Genomic DNA, 21,602 nt, shown 5'->3' with positions numbered 1-21,602 from the left:
ATTAACATCTGTAGTCTGTTGCTTGGAAGGTTTAACATAAATCTTTCTGAGTGTAAATGTCTCTGAAAGAGTTATAGTTATTGACAAATTAGCATAATGTAATTGGTTAGCAAGGTCAACATTCTTCAAGAGCTTTATATATGTTTTCTATAGAAGACCAAGATAAAATTGTGCTCTGTATGATTATGCATATATGTATACATGCATGCATGATTGTGTACATGTTGGCATTCCCTCCTTGGGGCAGGATATTCATTTAAGATTTTGTCTGTTCTCATTACTCTGACATTTTAAAAAAATGTTGACTCCACTTAGGTAGTCTTTTAGAAGTCCATAGTGACATGATTTGGCAAAAAAAAAAAAACAGAAGGAGAAGTTAGTTACATTTTTTTAAAGGAATTCCCTATCTTATCTGTAATTTGAATGCTTACATGATTAACTTCAGAATAAAATACATATTATGTTACTGCTATTCTAAAGTAGCAATAATAAATAATTAAAAAACAATATTACATGAGAATGATGCATAGAAACTACATTAGCATCAGCAGTCAATCATCATCTGCTCATCTCTGATGACAGTAGCTAAAATCCACATTCATATAATATATTAGAGAAATGGGCAGATTTTCAAAATTTACAAAATATTTAGAAGCATCGATTTCTCCCTCCCTCCCTCCCTCTCTCTCTCTCTCTCATTCTCTCTCTCCTCCCTCTCCCTCTCTCTCTCTCCCTCCCTCTCCTTATCCTCCCTCCCTCTGTTTCTCTCTGTCTCTCTCTCCCTCCCTCCCTCCCTCCCTCTCTCTCTCTCTGTCTCTCTCTCTCTCTCTCCTAGATTTGGAAGTTGAAAAATATTTTTGTACTAGCCTGCACTAGACTAGTGTGGTAAATTTGTGTCTGTAACTTTAATCATGCAGGATATATGCTTAAATTAAAGAGACCATCACTGTTTATAATGAAACCCCTGAAAAAATGTATATAAAAGTAAATTGGTATTCCAGTATTTTTAAATAGATCTGCATGGACTACTGTTAATTACTACTAATTGAATCTACCTTGTCAACATCTCTTTTTTGGGGGGAAATGGATTGCATTTTCCTGACAAAAAATACCGAACAATAAAAAGCAGGGTAGCCTACAATGTTTCACTAGCAGACATAATCTTGTTTGTTTGCTTTTAAAAATTACATTTAGAACAGGAAATCAGTTTGCACTACTGACATTCTGCCAGATTCCTGTTTATAAACACATCAGGCAATGTCAAGAGCAAAAGCAAAATCCATATACGACTTCAATGTTATTAACTCAAATATAAATAAAAAGCTGGCCATTCAGTTTAATTCCCTGCTTTTCAGCCTTCATCTAGCAGGATGCTATGCAGTTATCTTAGAGTGCCTTATACTAAATGACCCTAATTGTGCTGTACACATTTAGTACTGCTGAAATCTCATTGGAACATAAGAAGTGCTTTGTGTGGAATGCTGATTGAATGATGATCTCAGACATTTGATTGTTTGAGAAATAAATAACCTTTAGTCTATGCAGTATAGGGCTTTTTCTTTTAAAACTTGAAAATGTGTTTTATTAGGATCTTCTAAGGCAGCATATATTTTCCCTAAGGTAATATATTTTTATGGACAAATTGAATGCTTGGGGACACTTTAAAAAGTTTCTTCTTTCAATTAGAATTTTAAAAATCACAAACAAAAATATATCCAAAGCAGGAGAAAATAATGTTCTGCTGTTACATCTGGCATATATTGCATGTCAAGAAAGCAATCTGCACAGATACTCAAAAAGAAGATGAATGGAAAGATAGATGGATCTGGAAAACAGGAGGCATCTTTCATTATTCATTTCTGTTGATAATTAGAGGGCACCACTAATTAGATCATGTCAAAGAAATTAAGATAAAAGAGGAAAAACACTAAATCTATTGCATTTTTGAGCAGGCCATCACATCAGAGGAGTTAGTAAAGTTTACACAAATTGCTTGCTGGAGAAGAAATGAAAAAACTCTTTTAGACCACAAAGGAAGGAGACTTTATTCTAGAAAGCACTGCAAATCTGTTCTGTTGATATGTCATTACCAGCTGTTACAGAGGAGAGAGAGAGAGAGAGAGAGAGTTTTGTCCAAGGGCTTTTCATAAAGGATACATTTTGTCCATTTTCATTAAAAGATAATTCATGAAATTTGTTTTTGGAAAGCTATGGGAAGAAATGAATGTTTGTTTATAGAGGATTAAAACATCAATTCCCATCTTACTCTTGGAGTGGAGAAGGTGCAAGACAATCTACTATTTAAAATTAGGTATTTTGCTGTCACAATTCAGATGTGTGTTCTCTAAGTGATCTAAGGGTTACATGCTATTCAGAGACATAGTTGTTTCCTTTTGGGCTGGACCACAAATCAAATGCAAACTATAATGAGAAATATAGAAATATAAGCATCTTTTAAATGAGACCATTACATAGTTTTTGCTATTCAGAATGTGCCGCTTTTATTTATTTTAAAATCATATTTATATCTCAGCTACTTCACAGAATGTGACTTTGGGCAGCATAAAGCTATAAAATAACAATATTTCTAGGATGATTAAGTAGTGTTGGTTGTTGTATGATGAGCCTCCCTTTGAGAAGATAATAAGGTTCCCCCAATTATGACTAAGTTAATAGAAGGATATTGTCTGGGATTTTATTTTCAAATCTGGCAGATGAAGTTTTACCTAGAAGATTTACTTAGAAGACTCTCAGTTTGTATATTGTTCGTTATTATAGCAGAGCAAAGTGCCTGCACTAAAATAAAATAAAGCAAGATTGCCTCAGGTTTTATAACACTGGTACTGAAGTTCAATCCTGAGAAAAAAATAGGAAGGTTTGGGAGTTTTGTCAAATTTAATTGCGACTTTTGCGGTCTTAGAAATCTGGCAATTGTGCTATTATCAGATACAGTTTCCATAAATATGATACATTCCATGAAAGTATTCACACTAGTCACTTAATCAGAGTAGTGAAAGCTGATTAATGGGGCATACTTTTCAGAGTTGTCCGATGGTATCTGTAGAACTGGGCACAAGCAATTTTTTTGAAGTCTTGATTAAACCTGTGAACCAGCCATTGGATGGACAATTTATTTCAGAATTTGTCCCAGAGAAGAGAAAACTTCCAACATTTACTCAAGGGCTACACTAGACCCACAATAATAATTGCACCGCCATTGAAAAAGTTCAGTTGAGAGCAGGATGTCTAAATCTGTGTTTATATGAGGAAAAGTGGTACACTTGCACATACTTCTTGGCCAATTTTGCAATGAAACAAGTGCAACAGCATCTATCCTTTATCTATGAAGGCTTTGCAAAAAGTCTGCTTTGAAATAATTTCTAGAACAGATTCTCCTCTTTTTTTTTGGTAAAATTAAAAGAAACCTACAGAAAATTTTCTGGGCCCAGCATCAGAACCTACAGAGTCTGGGCAGATGTTTAACCACTATTCCTAGATATAAATTGTTATTTCTTTTGTGAGATACAGTACATGACACAGGGACAAGCAGGGTTTAATTCTTTAAATGTTCATAAAATGATAGTTTAGCTTCTCCCTCGAATTTCCATGGTTTCATGAAAATATGTTGCGAATATTGGTAAGTCATAGTTGAAATGAAGGGTCTTTGGTGCTCTCAGAGCTTGGCAGTTTTCTTGCAGACATTTCATTACCCAAACTAGGTAATGTCATCAGTGCTAGTTGCCTAGTTTGGGTAGTGAAATGTCTGCAACAAAACAACCTAGCTCAAAGTACCACCAAGGATGTTGAACCTTTCTCAGAAATGTCTATTCTTTCCTGAAATATAACAATAGTAATACAGTAATGGAAATTCATTTTGATCAGGGCAGCCCTTGCGAGAGCTGGGGTGCTGGGTGCTCTTGGGCCTCCCGCCCATCTCTGCTTCTGCCAGGCAGAAAGAAAGCTGCAAAAAAGTCTTCGCCTAAGCCCTCCTGGGGCCCTGGTCTCAGTGCCAATTTGAGCACGTCCTCCAAGGACCACTAACAGCCCAAAGCTGGTTGTGTCAAGGCAGCCCATGAAGCCTGCTGCTTTGGGCTTGGAGTCGGGAAGCACTCCAGCAGAGAGAAGCTGCTGAGGTCAACCCTGGCTAGGTTTGCTGTCTGTTGCAGCTAGGAATCTCAAATACAGATGAGAATGAACTTTGTGAACTTGTAGCCAGTGGTAGATCAGTCTCCTGCAAACTCCTCGTCTCTTGAGGAGCCCAGCTACTTGCCAATCACCAAGACGCCTGGACTCCCAGTGATGAGACGCCTGGACTCCCAGTGATGTCTTTCTCGCACTTAGTTTGGCTGCCTGTTTAGTAGCCCAAGCCAGTGGCTACAACACAAACATTCATTCTTGGCTGTATTTGAGATTCCTAACTGCAGTTTACTCATGAGCACCATTGGCCAGGAGAGGCAGGGAGAAAGGCAAGGGGGAAGCATGGTTGAGGGTGTAGGAGCCGGGTGTGGGCAGGCAGATTAGAGGCAGCTGGGAGATCATTAGCTTGCTCGCGTGGCTGCCTGGACCATGGAGGCAGAGAACTAAACCTGTGTCGCCTCTCAAATCTCCTCCCAGCACACTTCTCTTCCTCCTCACGAGAAGCCCTCGCCACTCCTCTGCACCCCTCTGCCGCCCCGTCAAATCTCTTTCCAGCTCACTTCTCTTCCTCCTCACGAGAAGCCAGCCAGCCATCTGGTCTTCAGGACACCAGATTCCCATCACCCATCACCAGTTCAGAGGTTCCTTCCCCCCTCCCATGGATAGAGAGACACAGAGAGAGAGAGGGGAAGGGAGAGAAAGAGAGACAAGAGAGAAAGAGAAAGTGGGGTGGCAGGGAGGGAAAGAGAGAGAGAGAGGCAAGATATAGAGAGAGGCAGGGAAAGAGAGAGAGAGAATCTATACTAATTCATTGCCTGTGAGATATAGAAGATTACCACTAACTTAATGTAAGTGCTTTTCTTAAATCTAGTTAAGTAGAGAATTCCTAGTGCTTAACAACATAGAGGGGTATAAATATGTTAACATATCACATATGTTAAGCAAAGAGACTTGAACCTAGGAAAGTGAAAATGAAATTGCTTTCTAATGTCTGTTAAATTAATGTTTAAAAGTATGAGTAAATAAGGTTTTGACTCGTTTGTTTTCCTGGGAGGGTACTCCCTTTTCAGAGCAGGGATTCCTTTTCTTTCTTTGCCCCCACCCTGGGATTTCTTTGGCACAACTTTATCTTTTCCCCTCCTCTGGACTTTTTAAAAAACTAACCCCTGCCCCCTCCCTCTCACACACACACACTAACAGAGGTTGGATCTTTCTTTCCTCCTGGCCCATACAGGCAACACCCAAGCAAATGACTTAGAGTTGGCCACGCCCACGCAGTCATGTGACCACCAAGCCGCACCCAGCCAGTCACATGACCAGCAAGCCTCGCCCACCCAGCAAGCCACATACACCCAGTCACATGACCACCAAACCACCCCCACAATTTAAGCCACGCCCACAGAACCAGTTGTTAAGAAATTTGAATCCCACCCCTGCTTATAGTGTATTCTGTGGAAGATTGATTTTAAGGATCCATTGATTCTAGATGACTTTACAAGAACATACAAAAGACCAAAACAATAAAACATGATTTCGCCTGTCATCTCCAGCCAATAATACAGTTTAGATTTTTAGAATGTATGTTTCCTACATTTCCCAGTCTGAAAAGATCAACATGGGAAAGAGAGATACACATACACACACACACACAGACACACCCACACACCCACACACCCACCCACACACACACATATCTTGGCTACTTCCTAGCTAAATAAATCCAATAACACCATATTCCATTATTAAGAATTTCAGCAAAAAATATTTTTGAAAAAAAATAGAAGTACATTTTCTTGTAAGATGTTAATGAGAGCTATGAGAAAAAAACGTTATTAGGGTGTGAGATTAAGGCATCATATGCAAATATTTATAAAGATATGTTATTATTTATTAAATTTTTATCCACCCATCTCCCCTATAAAGTGATTCTGGGCAGCTCACAGATTATAAAACAAATAGAAAAATAATTACAATATATTAAAATATTAAAACTATAGATTAATTTTTTTTAAATAAACAAAATCCAGACTGATGGCCTTAATTTATGCTTAATCTAATTAAACAAATCCTTAAAAAAAAACCAACCCAAAGGAGAAAAAAAAAGATCAAACATCTCTTCACCAACAATTAATACCCAGATTAGCAGATGCTATCACCATGATTAATACTAGATCAATTATCAAGAAGTAAACACTACTCCAAATCAAGGAATACCAACTTAAACAAACAACAGTCAACAACACCCTAAACAAGGAACTATCAATACTGAAAATGCACACCACTAGTATATAAAGAGAGCAAACCCCATTTCTGTCCACCACTGATAATGTTACTTAGTTTGGTAATGAAACATCTACAAGAAAACAACCAAGCTTATTTATATAAATCACAAATATTAAAGTTCTTTTTTCTGCAGTAAAGAATTATAATTAATTGGAATATTTCAAAAGGAAACATCAAATTCTATGAAAGACAAACAATAACCCTAAATATGTCACACATTTGATAGCCTCTTATGCCTCTTACTACTGTTGTAAACTTTGCTTCTCCCCTCCCTATTACAACCACACAAATTTTGGCTTTATTGATTAACTGAACTGTACTAAAAGTAAACACTAGCTTTATTCACATATTTCTTCTTCATTTAGCACATTATTTCTCCTACCATGCAACATTTTGCAGTTAGCAATAGTGGATAGAGGTGTAAGAGGTACAATTTTATGTTTGTAAACTTTATATGTGCAGACAAGAGTCTCATCCTTTGAGATGGTTCCTTTTGTTAGCCTTAAGTTAGAAATATTCAAATCTATATCTTTTTTATCTGAACTAAGTCTTCCTCTGAGCTAAGATTGTATTACACCTAAAATTTATTCATGAGTAAATATTGCTGATAGCACAATAGCAAAACAGCAACAAAAAAACTTAAGTCAAATAATACTCTTCTGTTGCACAATGATGTTTATTGCCAATGCAATAAACATAGCATCAGGAAGAATATTGCTGTAAATCAAGATGTCTTACACCAACTTTTGGAAATCATTTTCAAATGAAATATATAGTGAACACAAGCAATGGTTAGGCACAAAATGTCTGCATTAGAAATTATGACTCTGGACAGTATTTTCAATTATTTTTACATATATTATCTATTTTCAGTTTCAGCATTTTACACTGTAAAAGCAGTGTATTATCATTTCTTTAGAGCTGGCTAGAATAAAATCAGTTGAAACACTGTTGGTCAACAACATGTTTTAAGTGTATCCTATCGGCCAATCTGTATTTAAATATAAGAAAAATCTAAGCAAACGTTAGCATCTAATTTTCTGTCTCCGTCTTTCTCTGTCTCTTCCCACCTCTCCTTTCTACAGAATATTCCAATGCATAACCGTGTGGGAGATGCTATGACGGCACCAGGGGTGCACCAGCTCTCTAATCCCAGGATGCCAAACCACGACACCAGCATTGTGATTCAACAAGCCATGCCGTCACCACAATCAAGTTCAGTCATAACACAAGCACCTTCAACAAATCGGCAGATTGGGCAAGTACATCCTCACTAATTCTAAAATATTATGGATGCAAACTATTTCACTTAATATTTCTGTAAAGTAGAAGAAGGGTTCATTTTGTTTGTATTGATGGCTTCACCAGCATATGATGCCAGGTGTGGAGACTGAACTTTATCTTTTATTATAACTTTTATAACTTAAATATATACATATCTCTAACAGTGCAGGCATTGTTGCTGAATTATTATACTTTATAAAATGTAGCTAGGATGCTCTGGCGTATAATATAAAAATGTCATTTATGCACTATATGTCTTTCTGTATGTGCATATACATGGGGGGGGGGTGTATAAGAGGGTATGTATGTGTTTGATCAACTCTTGTTAAGCAACCATAAATAATTTTACACACTAAGCTTTGATTAGATGAACTGTGTACTACTGGCCTAGATCAGGCCTGCTGCTTGAGGAATTATGGGAGTTGTAGTCGACAAATCTTAAGAGTTGCTAAAATTACAAACACTGGCCTAGATTATCCTTCCTATTCTAGTGATTCCCCCCATATAAATTGTCAATACTGCTTCAAGAATTTCTCTGCTCACATATTTGATAGCAATATTATTTAGGTTGGAAATTGATACAGATCATTTTTTGCTGCTGTTCTTCAGTTGCAGAACTTTCCTGCCTTAGAAGGTCATATCAATGTCTTATTATGGTGCTTTTAGATAAGCATGTTATGTTGAGTTTTATTTCTTCCCAATGTCATTTTATGATTTTATTGTGATTGATGCTACTACTATGTATTACATATTCATTACAATATTCCCTTTCAAAGTAAGCAACATTATGAAAACTATAGAAAATAAGTAAGAAATAATAAACCAAAGGAACTAAAGGCAGGTTATAAAAAAAGAAATATAACTAAATGTAATTTACCCCATCACTTTTCTTCATACTTCACAATTCCTCATAAATTAACATTGTTTCCCCTATGTTTATATACTGCTTCATACATTTTTGTTATTTTTTAAACCTATTCACTTTTTGAGTATCTTAAGCCACCATATTCTTGGTTCATTCTTTCTTTTCGCTCTCTTCACACTTCATATATTTTTATTACATTTGACTTTGTTTTCTCTCTTTAATATTAATGTATTTTGTACTGGTCACTCCCATTTGTATTTAATCACCATGTATTTTAAAACACCCATCGACAGTGTACATTCTGTCCAAGTGTACATTCAGCATCACCTCAGCCAACAATCTGGCATCATCTGCGCTGGGTAGATATAGAGTCTGCTGTATCTATGCTTTGCAGTACACTTCATATATTACAAAGTATGGATCCATTTTCATCTCTAAGTCACAGACTTTTCATATAATCGGAAATATTAACCATACACATGCTTGAATTCATTAAACATCAAAGGGGATATTCTGATTTAACTTCTCTTGCTGGATAGGAAATTTTGTGATTTGTAGTCTACACATCTTTAAGTTGCTAAAATTGAGGAAAATCAGCATATAGTATCAACAAATTCATGCCTACTCATTTTATCATATGATTTTTCTATATCAGCAAATGTACCAGTATGTTTTCATTCATACATTCCTCAGTGAATGTTGCTGTTTTGTTGTTATTGTTGTGTCAGTCATATTATTTTTTTAGGTTGAATGTTTATATCGCTTGAGTACTCATTTAATTGGTGATCTGTAAAAATCTTAGGGGAATATAAAACATATAAAGTCTTAATTTTTTTGCATATATAAGCATTCGGTATTCATTTTCACGTAATCCTTGGATAGAAATTTCCTTTTGCACTCCTTACCTTGACTGATCAAGCTTTCTGGGAAAAGTTAAATAGTACAATCAAAATTATTTCACTTTGATAATTTTATCCATATTTTTAACATTTCTTAAGCACAAAAGGCTGTTTCATTTGGAATTTCAGGTTTCTATTTTAATATAATGCAAGATTAGTTATGGTACAGTATTGTTTGGCACATAACTACTAATTAGAAGAATGTAATACCTTGGGAAGATTTTTTTAAAAACATATAATGAACACAAACAGCACAAATATGCTTGGTCATGAACTTTAAACTTTTTAGCAGTGTTGTCATGGTCTTAGTGTATTTAAAGGGGAAGCAGAATCAGGAACAGAAGGCTGTAGAAAATCCCACTTTAGCAGTATTCTGATTTTAATCACAACTGTAGATAGCTGAGTGTCAAAATATGGCTCGGCCACCTGCAAATGTTTGCACTGGCTGCAGTCCAATAAAAACAACAAATGGCAAGATAAAGTTTCATTTAGGCTGTTGCATTCAGCCTTTAATTTTGCAAAAGGCTGGGATTCAACTGATGCATGTGTATTGCATTCTGTGAAAAAGAACTAGGTATGCTTGGTAATTTAATTTTTCTTTCCAAATTTTCCTGTTGTTGTCTTCAAAATAAGAGAGAAGGTAGCTGCATAAAAATAAAATAAAGGGTAACAATTGCTGGGAGTAGGTTGATAACACTATATATATGTATTTTCCAGAAAGTCTGTGGTTCAACTAGTGCATTACTCAAAAAACAACTCTAGAAGACAAGAACTGATTCTATCATTTCATTAGAAACAGAAATATCTCCATTACTTGTGGGTACTCTTGTTTATACAGAACAGGTACAAGTGTACCTGTAAAGAATAATTTGATATATTTTCCAAAAACTGCTTGTGTAAAAGAAAAAAAGAAAGAAGAAAAAGTAAAAATAATATAGAATATAATAAAATTACATTAATAAATGACTTCAAACAATCGCAACAAGGACAAGCAAATTTAAGAACTTTTTATTCAATTTAAGAGAACAGATATCTCTTCATCTCATATTCCTACTCTTATCTATAGGCAAATCTATGGCATATCAACTTTTCAATTCTGGTACAGAAAAAAGTCCATAAAGACAATTGTCAAAAAAAAAAATAATCTAATTTTAATCTTGATCAAATAAACCAATCGCTCTTTTTTCATTTTAGCTCTAAATGTCTTAATCTTTAATTCAGTCAAATACACAACATGTTGTTAAATTCTAGATTAGGACAATCCAACAGTTAATTTTAAAAGTAAGGAAATGGAAGTAACCAGAATTCTTTCTCTGGTGGAAATGTAGCATTTCTTACTGGAAAGATTATATTTATGAACAATTTATGTTAATTAAAGGAATTTCCTTCCTTCCATCCTATCCGTCCATATTATATAGTTTCACAATCTTCATCCTATCATGTAATTTTTATTCAAGTATAAAATATTTTTACTATCTATGAGTGTAGATCTTTTTTTCTTACATAATGTATTTAATTGTTGTATAATCAGGAAGGTCTAAAAATGGTGAGATGAGAGATGTAGAGAAGTTAAATTCTATCAACATTAGCTATTTTTTCTTATCAACAGCATTATTCTAAATCTGTGAAAATGTATATTAGAAGAAATATATATTTGATGTTCCCAAGAGGATTCCAAAACATATTTGGAAGGCATATCTAAAGGTTGGGTTTGGGCAGTTAATTAATTTATTGCAAAGTTGTATAACCTATAATTTGCTTCCTAACACTTCTGTCTTAGTCTGCATAAGCTACAATGCAGCACATATTTGCATTTGCTATGAAGACATGTGATGGTTTAATCTTTTGGTTTACAGGAGTGGGCATCCTTAAACCCACCCTACCCCATCCCTATTATTGCATTTTCTCACACTCCAGGGGAGAACCTATTCTTTTGCAACCACTGTCCATCCTTTTGTTGAGAACATTCCTTTTACATCTTTAGATTTACTGAGGAAGAATGGAATATAAAACTTCTTTATCTGTATTCTTTCTGAAAAGCAGCAAAGCAGCCAGGACACAAAAGGGGTTAAATTCCCTGACAGAAGAAGAATGCTCATTACAGAAAACGAAGTTGTTTTTTAAAAAATAGGTATATTAAAGTTGAAAACTGAAGAAAATCATGTAAGGGTAAGGAAATAATCAAGAATCCATCAGTAGCTACTCAAGAAGAGAGGGGGGGGAGGAGAGAGAGAAACAGACAAAGAAACAGATAGATAGATAAACAGACAGACTGACAGACATATGCATACACACACACACACAGAACAGAAGAGCAGCACAATGTAGACAAAGTAGTAAAATAATTCAACGGAAGGATCCCAATCCTAATCTAGCTCCAGTATTTCTTTGGGAAATTACTAATTCTATAATCTTTCTCCAGTGTTGGGTTGTTTTCATAGTTGGCTGATGCTAAAACATTTTTAATAGTCACTTGAACTTGAGTTAAGCTACATGTACAGTATCAGCAGATGGTTGTCCTTTGTGCAACAGGAAACTTCTATGAAATAATCTACACTTGAATTTATCATTTCTGTTAGGTTTTATGGGCTACTTTTTTCAAATAAGTCAAGGACCCATATGATTTTCTTCCCCAAATTTTTTGAAGCTGATTTGGTCCTTAATTTACATGCAAAAATTTTCCACAATTCCATCATGTTTTAATGTAATGGGTAGTTCTTTTGTAATATGGGAATGCAGAAGTTCTCCCCCACCCTGAATACCAAGTCAGAGCAAAAAAAAAAATTTAGCCAGAGTTCTTCATAGAAATTGGCTCATGACCTCTTGGCATGATCCATCTTTCAACTGATGGCAAATTCTTAAATTTAGGGAGTTGTGCCCATTGTAAACATATATGTAAGATTAGTATTGTGAGTTGCTGGCATTTGAGTACAGTATTTCGGGACATACAAGATGAAAATTAAATGAACATGCCAAAGACTTTGGAATCCTTGAGAAGTCAACAAAGTAAAGCAAGTTAAAGTAAATAAACTATTTTAGATGTTTGACTTTTATTAAAACAAAAATATACAATGCTAAGAAATTATTTAAGCACCATGATTTGAGAAATAATGAAGCCAACAGCTGAATTAAGTTTTAAAGGTTTCGCTTGGCCAGCCATGACTGACTCAACCGGTGGTGCTTATCTTCCATTCTCAACTGATGAAGCCTGCGTTGTCTGAGAGACTCTTCTGTCAGCATGGCCTTTCCCACTGGAGCAGTAATTATTTATCTATTTGCATGCTTCCAAACTGTTGGCAGGTTGTCAGGAAATGGGGCAGGTAATGGGAGCTCAACCCATCATGCCGTGTTTGAGTCTCAAGCCTTAGCTGTCAGTTTTTCAACTGACAACCTCAGAATCTGAACCACTGAGTCATTGCACTGTCCCTAGCAGTAGAATCAACTCCCTGAAATATTTCCCAATCTTAATTTATAACACTTTCATTAATTTGTCAAGAAATTTATGATAGTGTTTTGAAATCAGTGGTGATTTGAACACATTGAGGGCAATTTAAATGATAACCACCTACTACAGCAGCTCTAGCAAATTTCAGTTGGTTGTGGAAAACGTAATCTTTCTGATTGCATAAAAGGATCTTGAGGTGTATTGAGAAATCTTCTCTTTCTCAATGGCTTTGAATTGTAGACCACTGAAATAAATAATAATAATAACACGGACCACAGTTCCATATATTTATGCATTTGGAAATAATTTCCACAGATTTCAGTGCACTTTTGTTTCACTTTATTTGGGAATCAGTAGTATTTTCCTTAAGGTTGTTGACTACTCATATGTAGCATACACAAATACAACAGAAAAACACACCAAAATTAAAAATAATAAAATCAGAAATAAAAATAATTGAATCTCTAAAAGGAACTAAACTGTTAATAAGGTGCAGAGAGATTAAGTAGGCTATACGAGTTTTTTTTTTTTTTGTCTAAGTCCTAATCCTCAAATCTGGACATTATTTATTATTGTTATCTTCAACTTGCAGCACTCTCTGCTTGGAAATCTGATCATTTTAAGTAGATACTTCATGATGTCAGATTTAGTAGATACTTCATGATGTCAGATGTAACCTGAGTATGTACCTTCATGGCTGCTAAGCATAATTTGGCTACTGAACATATACCATGGATCTGACAGTCTGTCAGGAAAGAGATATATCACATCTTGTTTGCTTAGTAAGCCTGTAAAGAAGGATCATGATTAAGTTAGCCTTTAAAAGAATTATAGTATCATGAGTATAAATGAAGATAGGTTTATTATCTAAAGTTTGAGTTTGAAAGAGAGAACCTCCTGTATACTATAACATTAATTAAAAAATGTTAACTAAGAAGAATGCAAAGATTATATCCATGAAACTTTTTTTTAGAGTAAGTGTAGTGCAGAATTTCCTCAGCTGGCAATACATTTAATACTTTCTATAAGTATGGATCATTCATGCCAGCTGACAATCTATACATGTAGCTGCCCTTTTCTCAAATAACCTCTCTTAAGCAAGGGAGGTCTGCAAAATAAATTCCTTGAAGCAACCAAGTAATTTTTTACCTGGTGATAACCCTAACCCTAACCCTTAAATCAAAAGCCTAAATCCAAATTTGTCCTCAGCTAGTACATTCACATTTTTGCAACTGGAAAATTTCTTATAAAGGTATCTACCAGAGACTTTACTTATGATGCTTAATGAATGTTTGGATAAAATTGTCTAGTTAGACATTGCTATTTTTTTTTTTAAAAAAAGGTTATTTGTACACACTTCATTGTTGGAGATACTATAAGGAATAGTCAGATTGGTAAATAAAATAATAGGTCCACCATTCAAACTTCAGCTTCAGGAGTTCTGCATGAATCAAATCCAGCCTGACTTTTAAAAGAATTTTTCATTGTGTAATAGGTTTGAAAGTTTCCAAAGTAGTGAAAGGAGATTAGTTAGGAAAAGGCTGAGAAATTACCACACACAGGTCCAGTCCCTGAGCTGATAGAGTAAATTGTTCATGGAAGTGGCTGACCAAGGTGAGATAAAACTCCCAGACACATTTAACTTTTAGAAGTTAGCAACAAGTTAGCCCGAAATCAATGGAGTTCCCCCACTCCTCTGGACTTACATGCATCAGTTAATGAAGCATCAGCTATCACATTCTTCATCAAACCAAATTCTGGGAAACTTAGAACTGAATTTCCAACCACAAATAACACTAATACAAGAAGTTTGTGCACAAAGATGATCATGTACTGATAAATATTTAGGTCTTTATAGAGTTCCTTTTGATGAACAACATAATATCAGCAAAACAACATAAAATATGTTGCAAGTTATACAGTTGCCCACATAAAAGAACATAGTTTAACAAACAAAAATGTTGGATACAATAATAACTATTCATATTGTACATCCTACTATACACATATGCTGTACGTATATATTAAATCATTTCAACCAAATTTTTGAAAGTACCTCAAAACTATAAAAAAAAACCTATTTAATTATGACAGCTGAAAGAAACAGTTACAAAGATTTTATGTCACTATCAAGAAAGACCTGTTCCTAATATATTTTCATTTGGCAATAATTTTTCTAACATTACCTTAGCTTTTGATCAGAATGCACATAAAAACTAAACTTAAAAGGGAGAAAATAGCTTTTGGATAAAACTCAAGTAATTGAAAACTGTAAGATGCAGATTAAGAAGTGCTTATGAAATCCTAAAATAAAAACCTGATTTGCTGGGGATATATTCTGCTATTTCCAAACCCTTATCACCTCTTTTTGGATTATTTTGGATTATTATTATTAATAATAATAATAATCAAAAAGAGGATAATACTATTTTATTTAACAGGACAGCTATGTTGAGAATACTTTGGAAACTATTTGTAAGAAACCTGAATGACAGTGATTTTTGTTAATTTACAAGATGGACTTTACATTTAGTCTAGTTTTGCCGATGCCTGGATCACTATTTGATTCATTTCTCAATGACTGTCTGATGAACTGCAAGATTTGCCCCTAGTCACCGGTGAATATATAAATCATTTAGCATCAAAGGCATCATTAGGGCATGACCACCAGGCAAATGTCCAGGTCCAACATTTTGGAGGACCTCCACATTGACACACCAGGGCTTATTTTTATAGATATTAAATGTTTTGCACTTTCAACTATTCCCTCCCCCTCCTCTCTCTCTCTCCCTCCCCCCTTCCCCTCTCTCTTATTTTATTTCACAGATTTCTCTTTCACCTTACTTTACAAGTAATAGAAACTTTTTTCTCATTACTTTTTATGTTCTTTTTATGTTCTTTTTATTTTTTTCAAAGACAAATTTATACTATAAAGAACTATATATAACTATAAAGAACTTTATATAACTATAAAGAACTTTTTAATCATATCAAACACTTCAATTGTTCTATAGCGCTTCTAAGAAGTCATTTATGCCCAGGTGCACCTAGGAAAGCAAGATATCAGTCAGAGTTGCCAGCCTCTGCAGTGTACTTACTTAATAGAAATGGTAGAAGAAAAACTACTATATAAAACCAGCTGGTTTTGCCTGGGTAGAAAGCAGAAATTTGGTGGAATGAAAAAGGAAAGACGGCGAACAAAGTTGCAGAGAAGTTGGGAAAGAAGCAGAAATAAAGTGAAAAGTAGACAAAAGAAAAGGGGAAATAAATATAATAGAAGTTAGAGTAATTTGGAAAGGGGTAAGCTCTCAGAAGATATGTTGCAAATGGTCTCTTAATTAGGGCAATACATACCAATATTCAACATTACAAACAGGCATAGTGCAGTGCACCAGAAAGTAACCTCTCCCCCGTTAATTTAACAGAATCCTCTTTTCTCCTACTTTACCCTAGATAGCACCTATGTAGGGAGCATAGTGACTGAACAGCACCTCTGTGTATATCCCAAGTGGGCAGGTCCTGTTCTTGATTCAAGTTATTCCTGCATCAGTAACCTCTACTGATGAAAGCAGTAACCATGGTGAAGATGAGTCAGCTTGAGCCAGCTTTCTCCCTGTTGTATTGCTTGGTACACAAGACTTGTACAACGATACTTGGTCCAGTTCCTTAGGGATGGATGCCTGTAAAGCCTTAGAGATTCCCAAGTAAAGTGCTACCACAACCTGATAAACTAAGTAATGGATTCCCTGTAACTGAGAGCAGTTCAGACCAGCTTCTTCATATTAGTCTTATCATATCAGGCCATCAGAAAGCAGATAGACAGGTACATCTGAGAGATCTCTGAACCCAATTAAAGTTATGCCACAAAGAAATCAAATTCATGTGGTTTGCATTCAGAAAGTTATATTTGGTGAGCTCTAGTTGCTTTTACTTTGTAACCTAATGCACACCATGTGAACATTTGAAATGCTTTTAACAGTTGAGACCAGCTCAAATAACACTGAACCCGAGCAGCAATAAAGAATGAATTAAGACTGATTTCAGTTTGCAGTCAACATTATTTTCCTTTTGCTTTAGAGCATGTATTCTCCTTCATGTAATAGTGCAGTAGCTCTCTTATTACTATTTCAAAATAGAAGGCTTCAAATGACAAGTGCAGTAAATCAATTGCAAATCTGAATGTTCATTTGGGAACAGGGATAAATACTATTTAATTGGCAGCTTGAGTGATATCCTTCAGTACTAATTCTGCCATTAGAAAACAGAAAAGCAGGATGTGCTTGAGAAGGAAATGTGTATATGGTCATTATTGGGAGAATAAATTTTGCAGTGAAAAAAAATTAACAATTTATAAAAATATTTTGTGTGTACCTCAAAAACACCTGAGATGATGGAACTGAATTACCTTTTGATTCTATAAAATGAATTCAAGGTTCGGATTGGATTGTGCATTAGAACCCATGGAGAACTTCAGAGAGAGTGGTTATTTAATAGAATTCACTGAAGAACAGCTGCTATTTCCTCATGTTATTATTTCTGAGATGCCAAAATGTACATTTTAAATTAGGGATTTCAAGAAAGTATTTAAAAAATTGCCTTAGCAAAAGACTCCAACCTAATAATTCCTTAATGTGTTAAAGACTCCACTGAATAAATAATGTAAAAAGGAAGAGACAAAGAATGGAAGGGGGAGAATTTGTGCTAATTTCAACTCCATTATAAACATAACATCATTGATTTAGTGGGAGAGAGAAGGAATTTTACCCTTCAGAGGTTAAGCTAAGCAATGAAAAATTAATAAACAAGTACTTAAGTTAAGCAGACTGTGCCTTAAACCATTAAAGGAAATCAGTTTGTGAAAGCCTTTTATAACCAAGTGTACGTTAAAAATGGGATTCACCCAGAGCCCTTCTCTTGAATATTGTCCACTCCCTGTCGTAACAGGGAGGTTTGACCTAAAACCTTACTTTTAATTTAATAACTTCTTCAGTTAAATATCACGGCTGTTTGCAATGTTGTGAAACATATTGTCATAAATCTGCATAGGATGGTCTCATGGCATATATTTTTACTATTGCCCATAGTAGTTTTCCATTACAAGTTTAATGTATTTTTATCCAGTTGCCTCCATATCGATTGATACAACCCAAGGATTTTTTTTCTCTGTGAATATCACTGAAGTCCCTCTGTGAATGTCACTGAAGATTCTTTTGTGAATCCAGTTTTACTACATTTCAGTTCACTGTACTCTATAAAACTCCTTTAATGAAAGAAATCGTTTCTGCCTAAAGTATATTATCTGCTAAATCCAAATATTTTGTTTCTACGGAATTCTGAAGCAGGATAAGGGGTGGAAGTCCAGGCAATGGGAATAAATGTAAAACATTTGGAAACACTTGTTTCAGCCCCTAATGCCTTTTCATTTTTGTCCTCTCTCCTCCTCCCCTCCTCTTTTTTTTTAAGCACATGGAAGTCTTAGGGTGAAAGGTTAAGGTGAGCTTCTTTGGGTTGGATTTGTATTTCATCAGGTTTCATTTAACTAAGAGCAAGAGATACAATTTCAGGGGAAAGCGGAATAAGTTGTTTTATTTAAACATTGTTATTTTTTTAACATTGTAACAGGAGGGAGTTTTGCAATTCTCTCTTTCCAAACACACACAGTTCCAATAAGTACCATAAGTACAAGGAATGTTGCCCTGTGCAGAGACCAGGTAAAGCTCTACTGGGAAAGACAGAAGGTTATCAGAAGACAGGACCAGTCAAGTTTTGCCCTGAGCCGTTACTTTAATACAGGTGCTAATTGTTTTAGCTTAGATAGAAAAATAGCATTTCTTTAATGTAATACATATACCAGAGTGCTATGTTCTGTTGAGACATCAAGTGACTCTTTTCAGATGACAAAGTGAGCATGGTGTAGATTGCAACCTGGATTCCATTTTTATTCAACATTTGGACTTTGGGCTTCAAAGAACAGATTGGTTCTTCATGTCATTCGTGTCTCCTCAATGTATAGATGTGTGAAAAAAAAAATATTATCTAAATGATCCTTACTGTATCTCACTCTATGGCTGATTCACCTTACTCCTTCTGCTGTAAAAAGCTTCCTCGTCAATATTCTTAAAGCTCCACATTAGTTGCATCATTTCATTAAGATGTTAGGTATAACTTGTAAAAAGGCTGAGCAATTTGGTTTATGTAGGCCTTCTCAAGTGTCAGCTTTCTGAGACTTGTGTTATCACGAGATGTTTATGATCTAGGTTTAGCAATGTCTGAACACCCAGCCACTACAGTGTCAGCTCCATTTTAACAGATAACAGATAATTAGAGTTGAAAGTTGTAGGTCATCTAGTCCAACCCCCCGCCCTACACCATTTCTGACAAATGGCAGTCCAATCTCTTCTTGAAAGTCTCAAGTGATGATGCTTCCACAACTTCCTAGGGCAAGCTGTTCCATTGGTTGATCTCACTGACAAAAAGTTTTTCCTTATTTCTAGGTTAAATCTCTCCTTGTTCAGTTTCCATTCATTATTCCTTGTCTGGCCTATAGGCATTCTAGAAAATAGCTTGACCCCCTCCTCTCTGTGGCAGCCCCTCAAATATTGGAAGACTGCTATCATGGCTCCCTGGTCTTTCTCTTCACTAGACTTGCCATGCCCAGTTCCTGTAACCGTTCTTCATATGTTTTAGTCTCCAGTCCCCTAATCATCCTGGTTGCTCTTCTCTGTACTTTTTCCAGAGTCTCAACGTCTTTTTTATAATGTGATAACCAAAACTGGATGTAGTGCTCTAGGTGTGGTCTTACTAAATCTTTATAGAGTGGTATTAGTACATCACTTGATCTCGATTGTATCCCCCTGTTAATGCAACTTAGGATTGTATTAGCTTTTTTGGCTACTGCTGCACACTGCTGGCTCATATTTAGCTGGTTGTTCACTAAGACTCCAAGATCCCTGTCACAGTTACTGTTATTGAGCCTGGTTTCACCCAGTGTGTATGTGTACTTTTGGTTTTTCTTGCCTAAGTGTAGGACTTTACTTTTCTCTACACTGAATTTCATCTTGTTAGATACAGCCCAGTGTTCTAGTCTGTCAAGATCCATCTGAATCTTGAGCCTATCTTATTGGGTGTTAGCTATTCCTGCCAGCTTAGTATCATCTGCAAATTTGGTAAGTTTCCCTTCTATTCCCTCATCTAAGTCATTAATGAAGATATTGAAGAGTTCCGGGCCTAAGACAGAACCTTGTGGCACCCCATTACTTACTTCCCTCCATGCAGATTAAACCCATTAAGGACTACTGGATGTCAGCCAGTTATGAGTCCATCTCTTAAACCCAAGGACTACTGAATGTCACCTAGTTACGAGTCCATCTAGTGGTGGTGCTTTCCATTCCACTTTTTTCTAATTTACCAAGAAGTAGGTTGTGGTCTACTTTGTCGAATGCCTTGCTGAAATCTAAGTATATTCTGTCCACAGTATTTGTCTGGTCTACTAATTTAGTCACTATGTTGAAGAATGAAATAAGATTGGTTTGGCATGATCTGTTTTTAACAAACCCGTGCTGACTGCTAGTTATTACTTTACTTGTTTCTAGATGTTGGCAGATCTGTTTTTTTATTATCTTTTCCAGTATCTTCCCGGGTATTGATGTTAGGCTGATTGGTCTATAGTTTCCTGGGTCTGTTTTGTTTGAGAAGTGCAGAATACATACAGGAAATTCAGCTCCTTCCTCTGTCCACTATCATCTTCCACTATATGAAGACAGGGACTCTGTGCCTGGACTTCAGATTGCAGATGTATTACACACTGAATGTTGAGGTTTGGCTCTGTGCTATCTTTGAATACCCCACATGTTTTTCTAAACTGAGCATATTGTAAGGTTTATAAACCCAGATAGGCTTGAGTTCTGCAGTTTTTCCACATATCTGACCTCTTCCTATCTATGTCATTCTCTATGATAGCTGCGCTGATTGTATTATATAACAATGACAAAAGTGGTTTTTCAAAACACACACACATACACAAAGGGTAAGATGAGCAGTTCTGGAGGGAAGGGATAAAGATATATGAGATTAGAAGCCTAATTGCAAGAGATCATTCATAGTAAAAGTTCCACTATTTCAGTAAGATCAAGTTCAACAAGAATTCTCTAAGGCAAAAATAGCAATATCTATGTAGTAAAAAGACTCACTGACATGTCAATCTTCTGTGGCATAGACATACTATCTTTACTTGTGGCATGATTTAAAATCAGGCTTTAATTTTCCATGAAATGGTGAAATTTTATCTTAATAGGCATAGCCTTGTGGAAGAAAAACCTGGAAAGAAACTTATAGATAACCTAATTCAACTCTCTGACTAGTGCAAGAATCTACTATTGCAGTTTCACTAATGGATGGCTACCCAGACAATATTTAAATATTTCCCAGAATATTGGGGTAATCTATTGGGGTAATCAGTCTGATGGTTGAAGGGTTCTTACCATTAAGATTTTGATTCTTCTGTTCTTAATGTACTACAGCTTGTCAATGCCCCTCTTAAACTATGGTGCCCAATATTCTTGGTGCAGTCTTGGTGCGGTCTGATTGATGCAAATAGAAAGGAATAGTGACTTTTCTATATATAAGACTGCATAACTGCTGATGCAGCCCACAATTGCATTTTCCTTTCCACATTATACTGTTGGTTTAA

At 35.5% G+C, this 21,602-nt stretch overlaps 1 protein-coding gene across 5 annotated transcripts in view; it reads left to right on the top strand.

Annotated features, from left to right (window-relative positions):
• Positions 1 to 21,602, top strand: part of CREB5 (cAMP responsive element binding protein 5) — a 262,831-nt gene that overhangs the window by 95,003 nt on the left and 146,226 nt on the right. For all 5 annotated transcript variants that reach the window (XM_026673604.2, XM_087946881.1, XM_087946882.1 and 2 more), the window contains one exon: positions 7,506 to 7,678. In XM_026673604.2, coding sequence (XP_026529389.1) covers positions 7,506 to 7,678 — 173 coding nt within the window. The remainder of the gene's footprint in view (positions 1 to 7,505; positions 7,679 to 21,602) is intronic.

This window comes from Notechis scutatus, chromosome Z (genome assembly GCF_049901735.1).
Source record: "Notechis scutatus isolate UNSWTSFEM ecotype Mainland chromosome Z, rNotScu1.2, whole genome shotgun sequence".
NCBI classification, from domain to species: Eukaryota; Metazoa; Chordata; class Lepidosauria; order Squamata; family Elapidae; genus Notechis; species Notechis scutatus.
The sequence above is the reverse complement of the archived record's forward strand: the minus strand, read 5'-3'. Positions and strand labels throughout refer to the sequence as shown.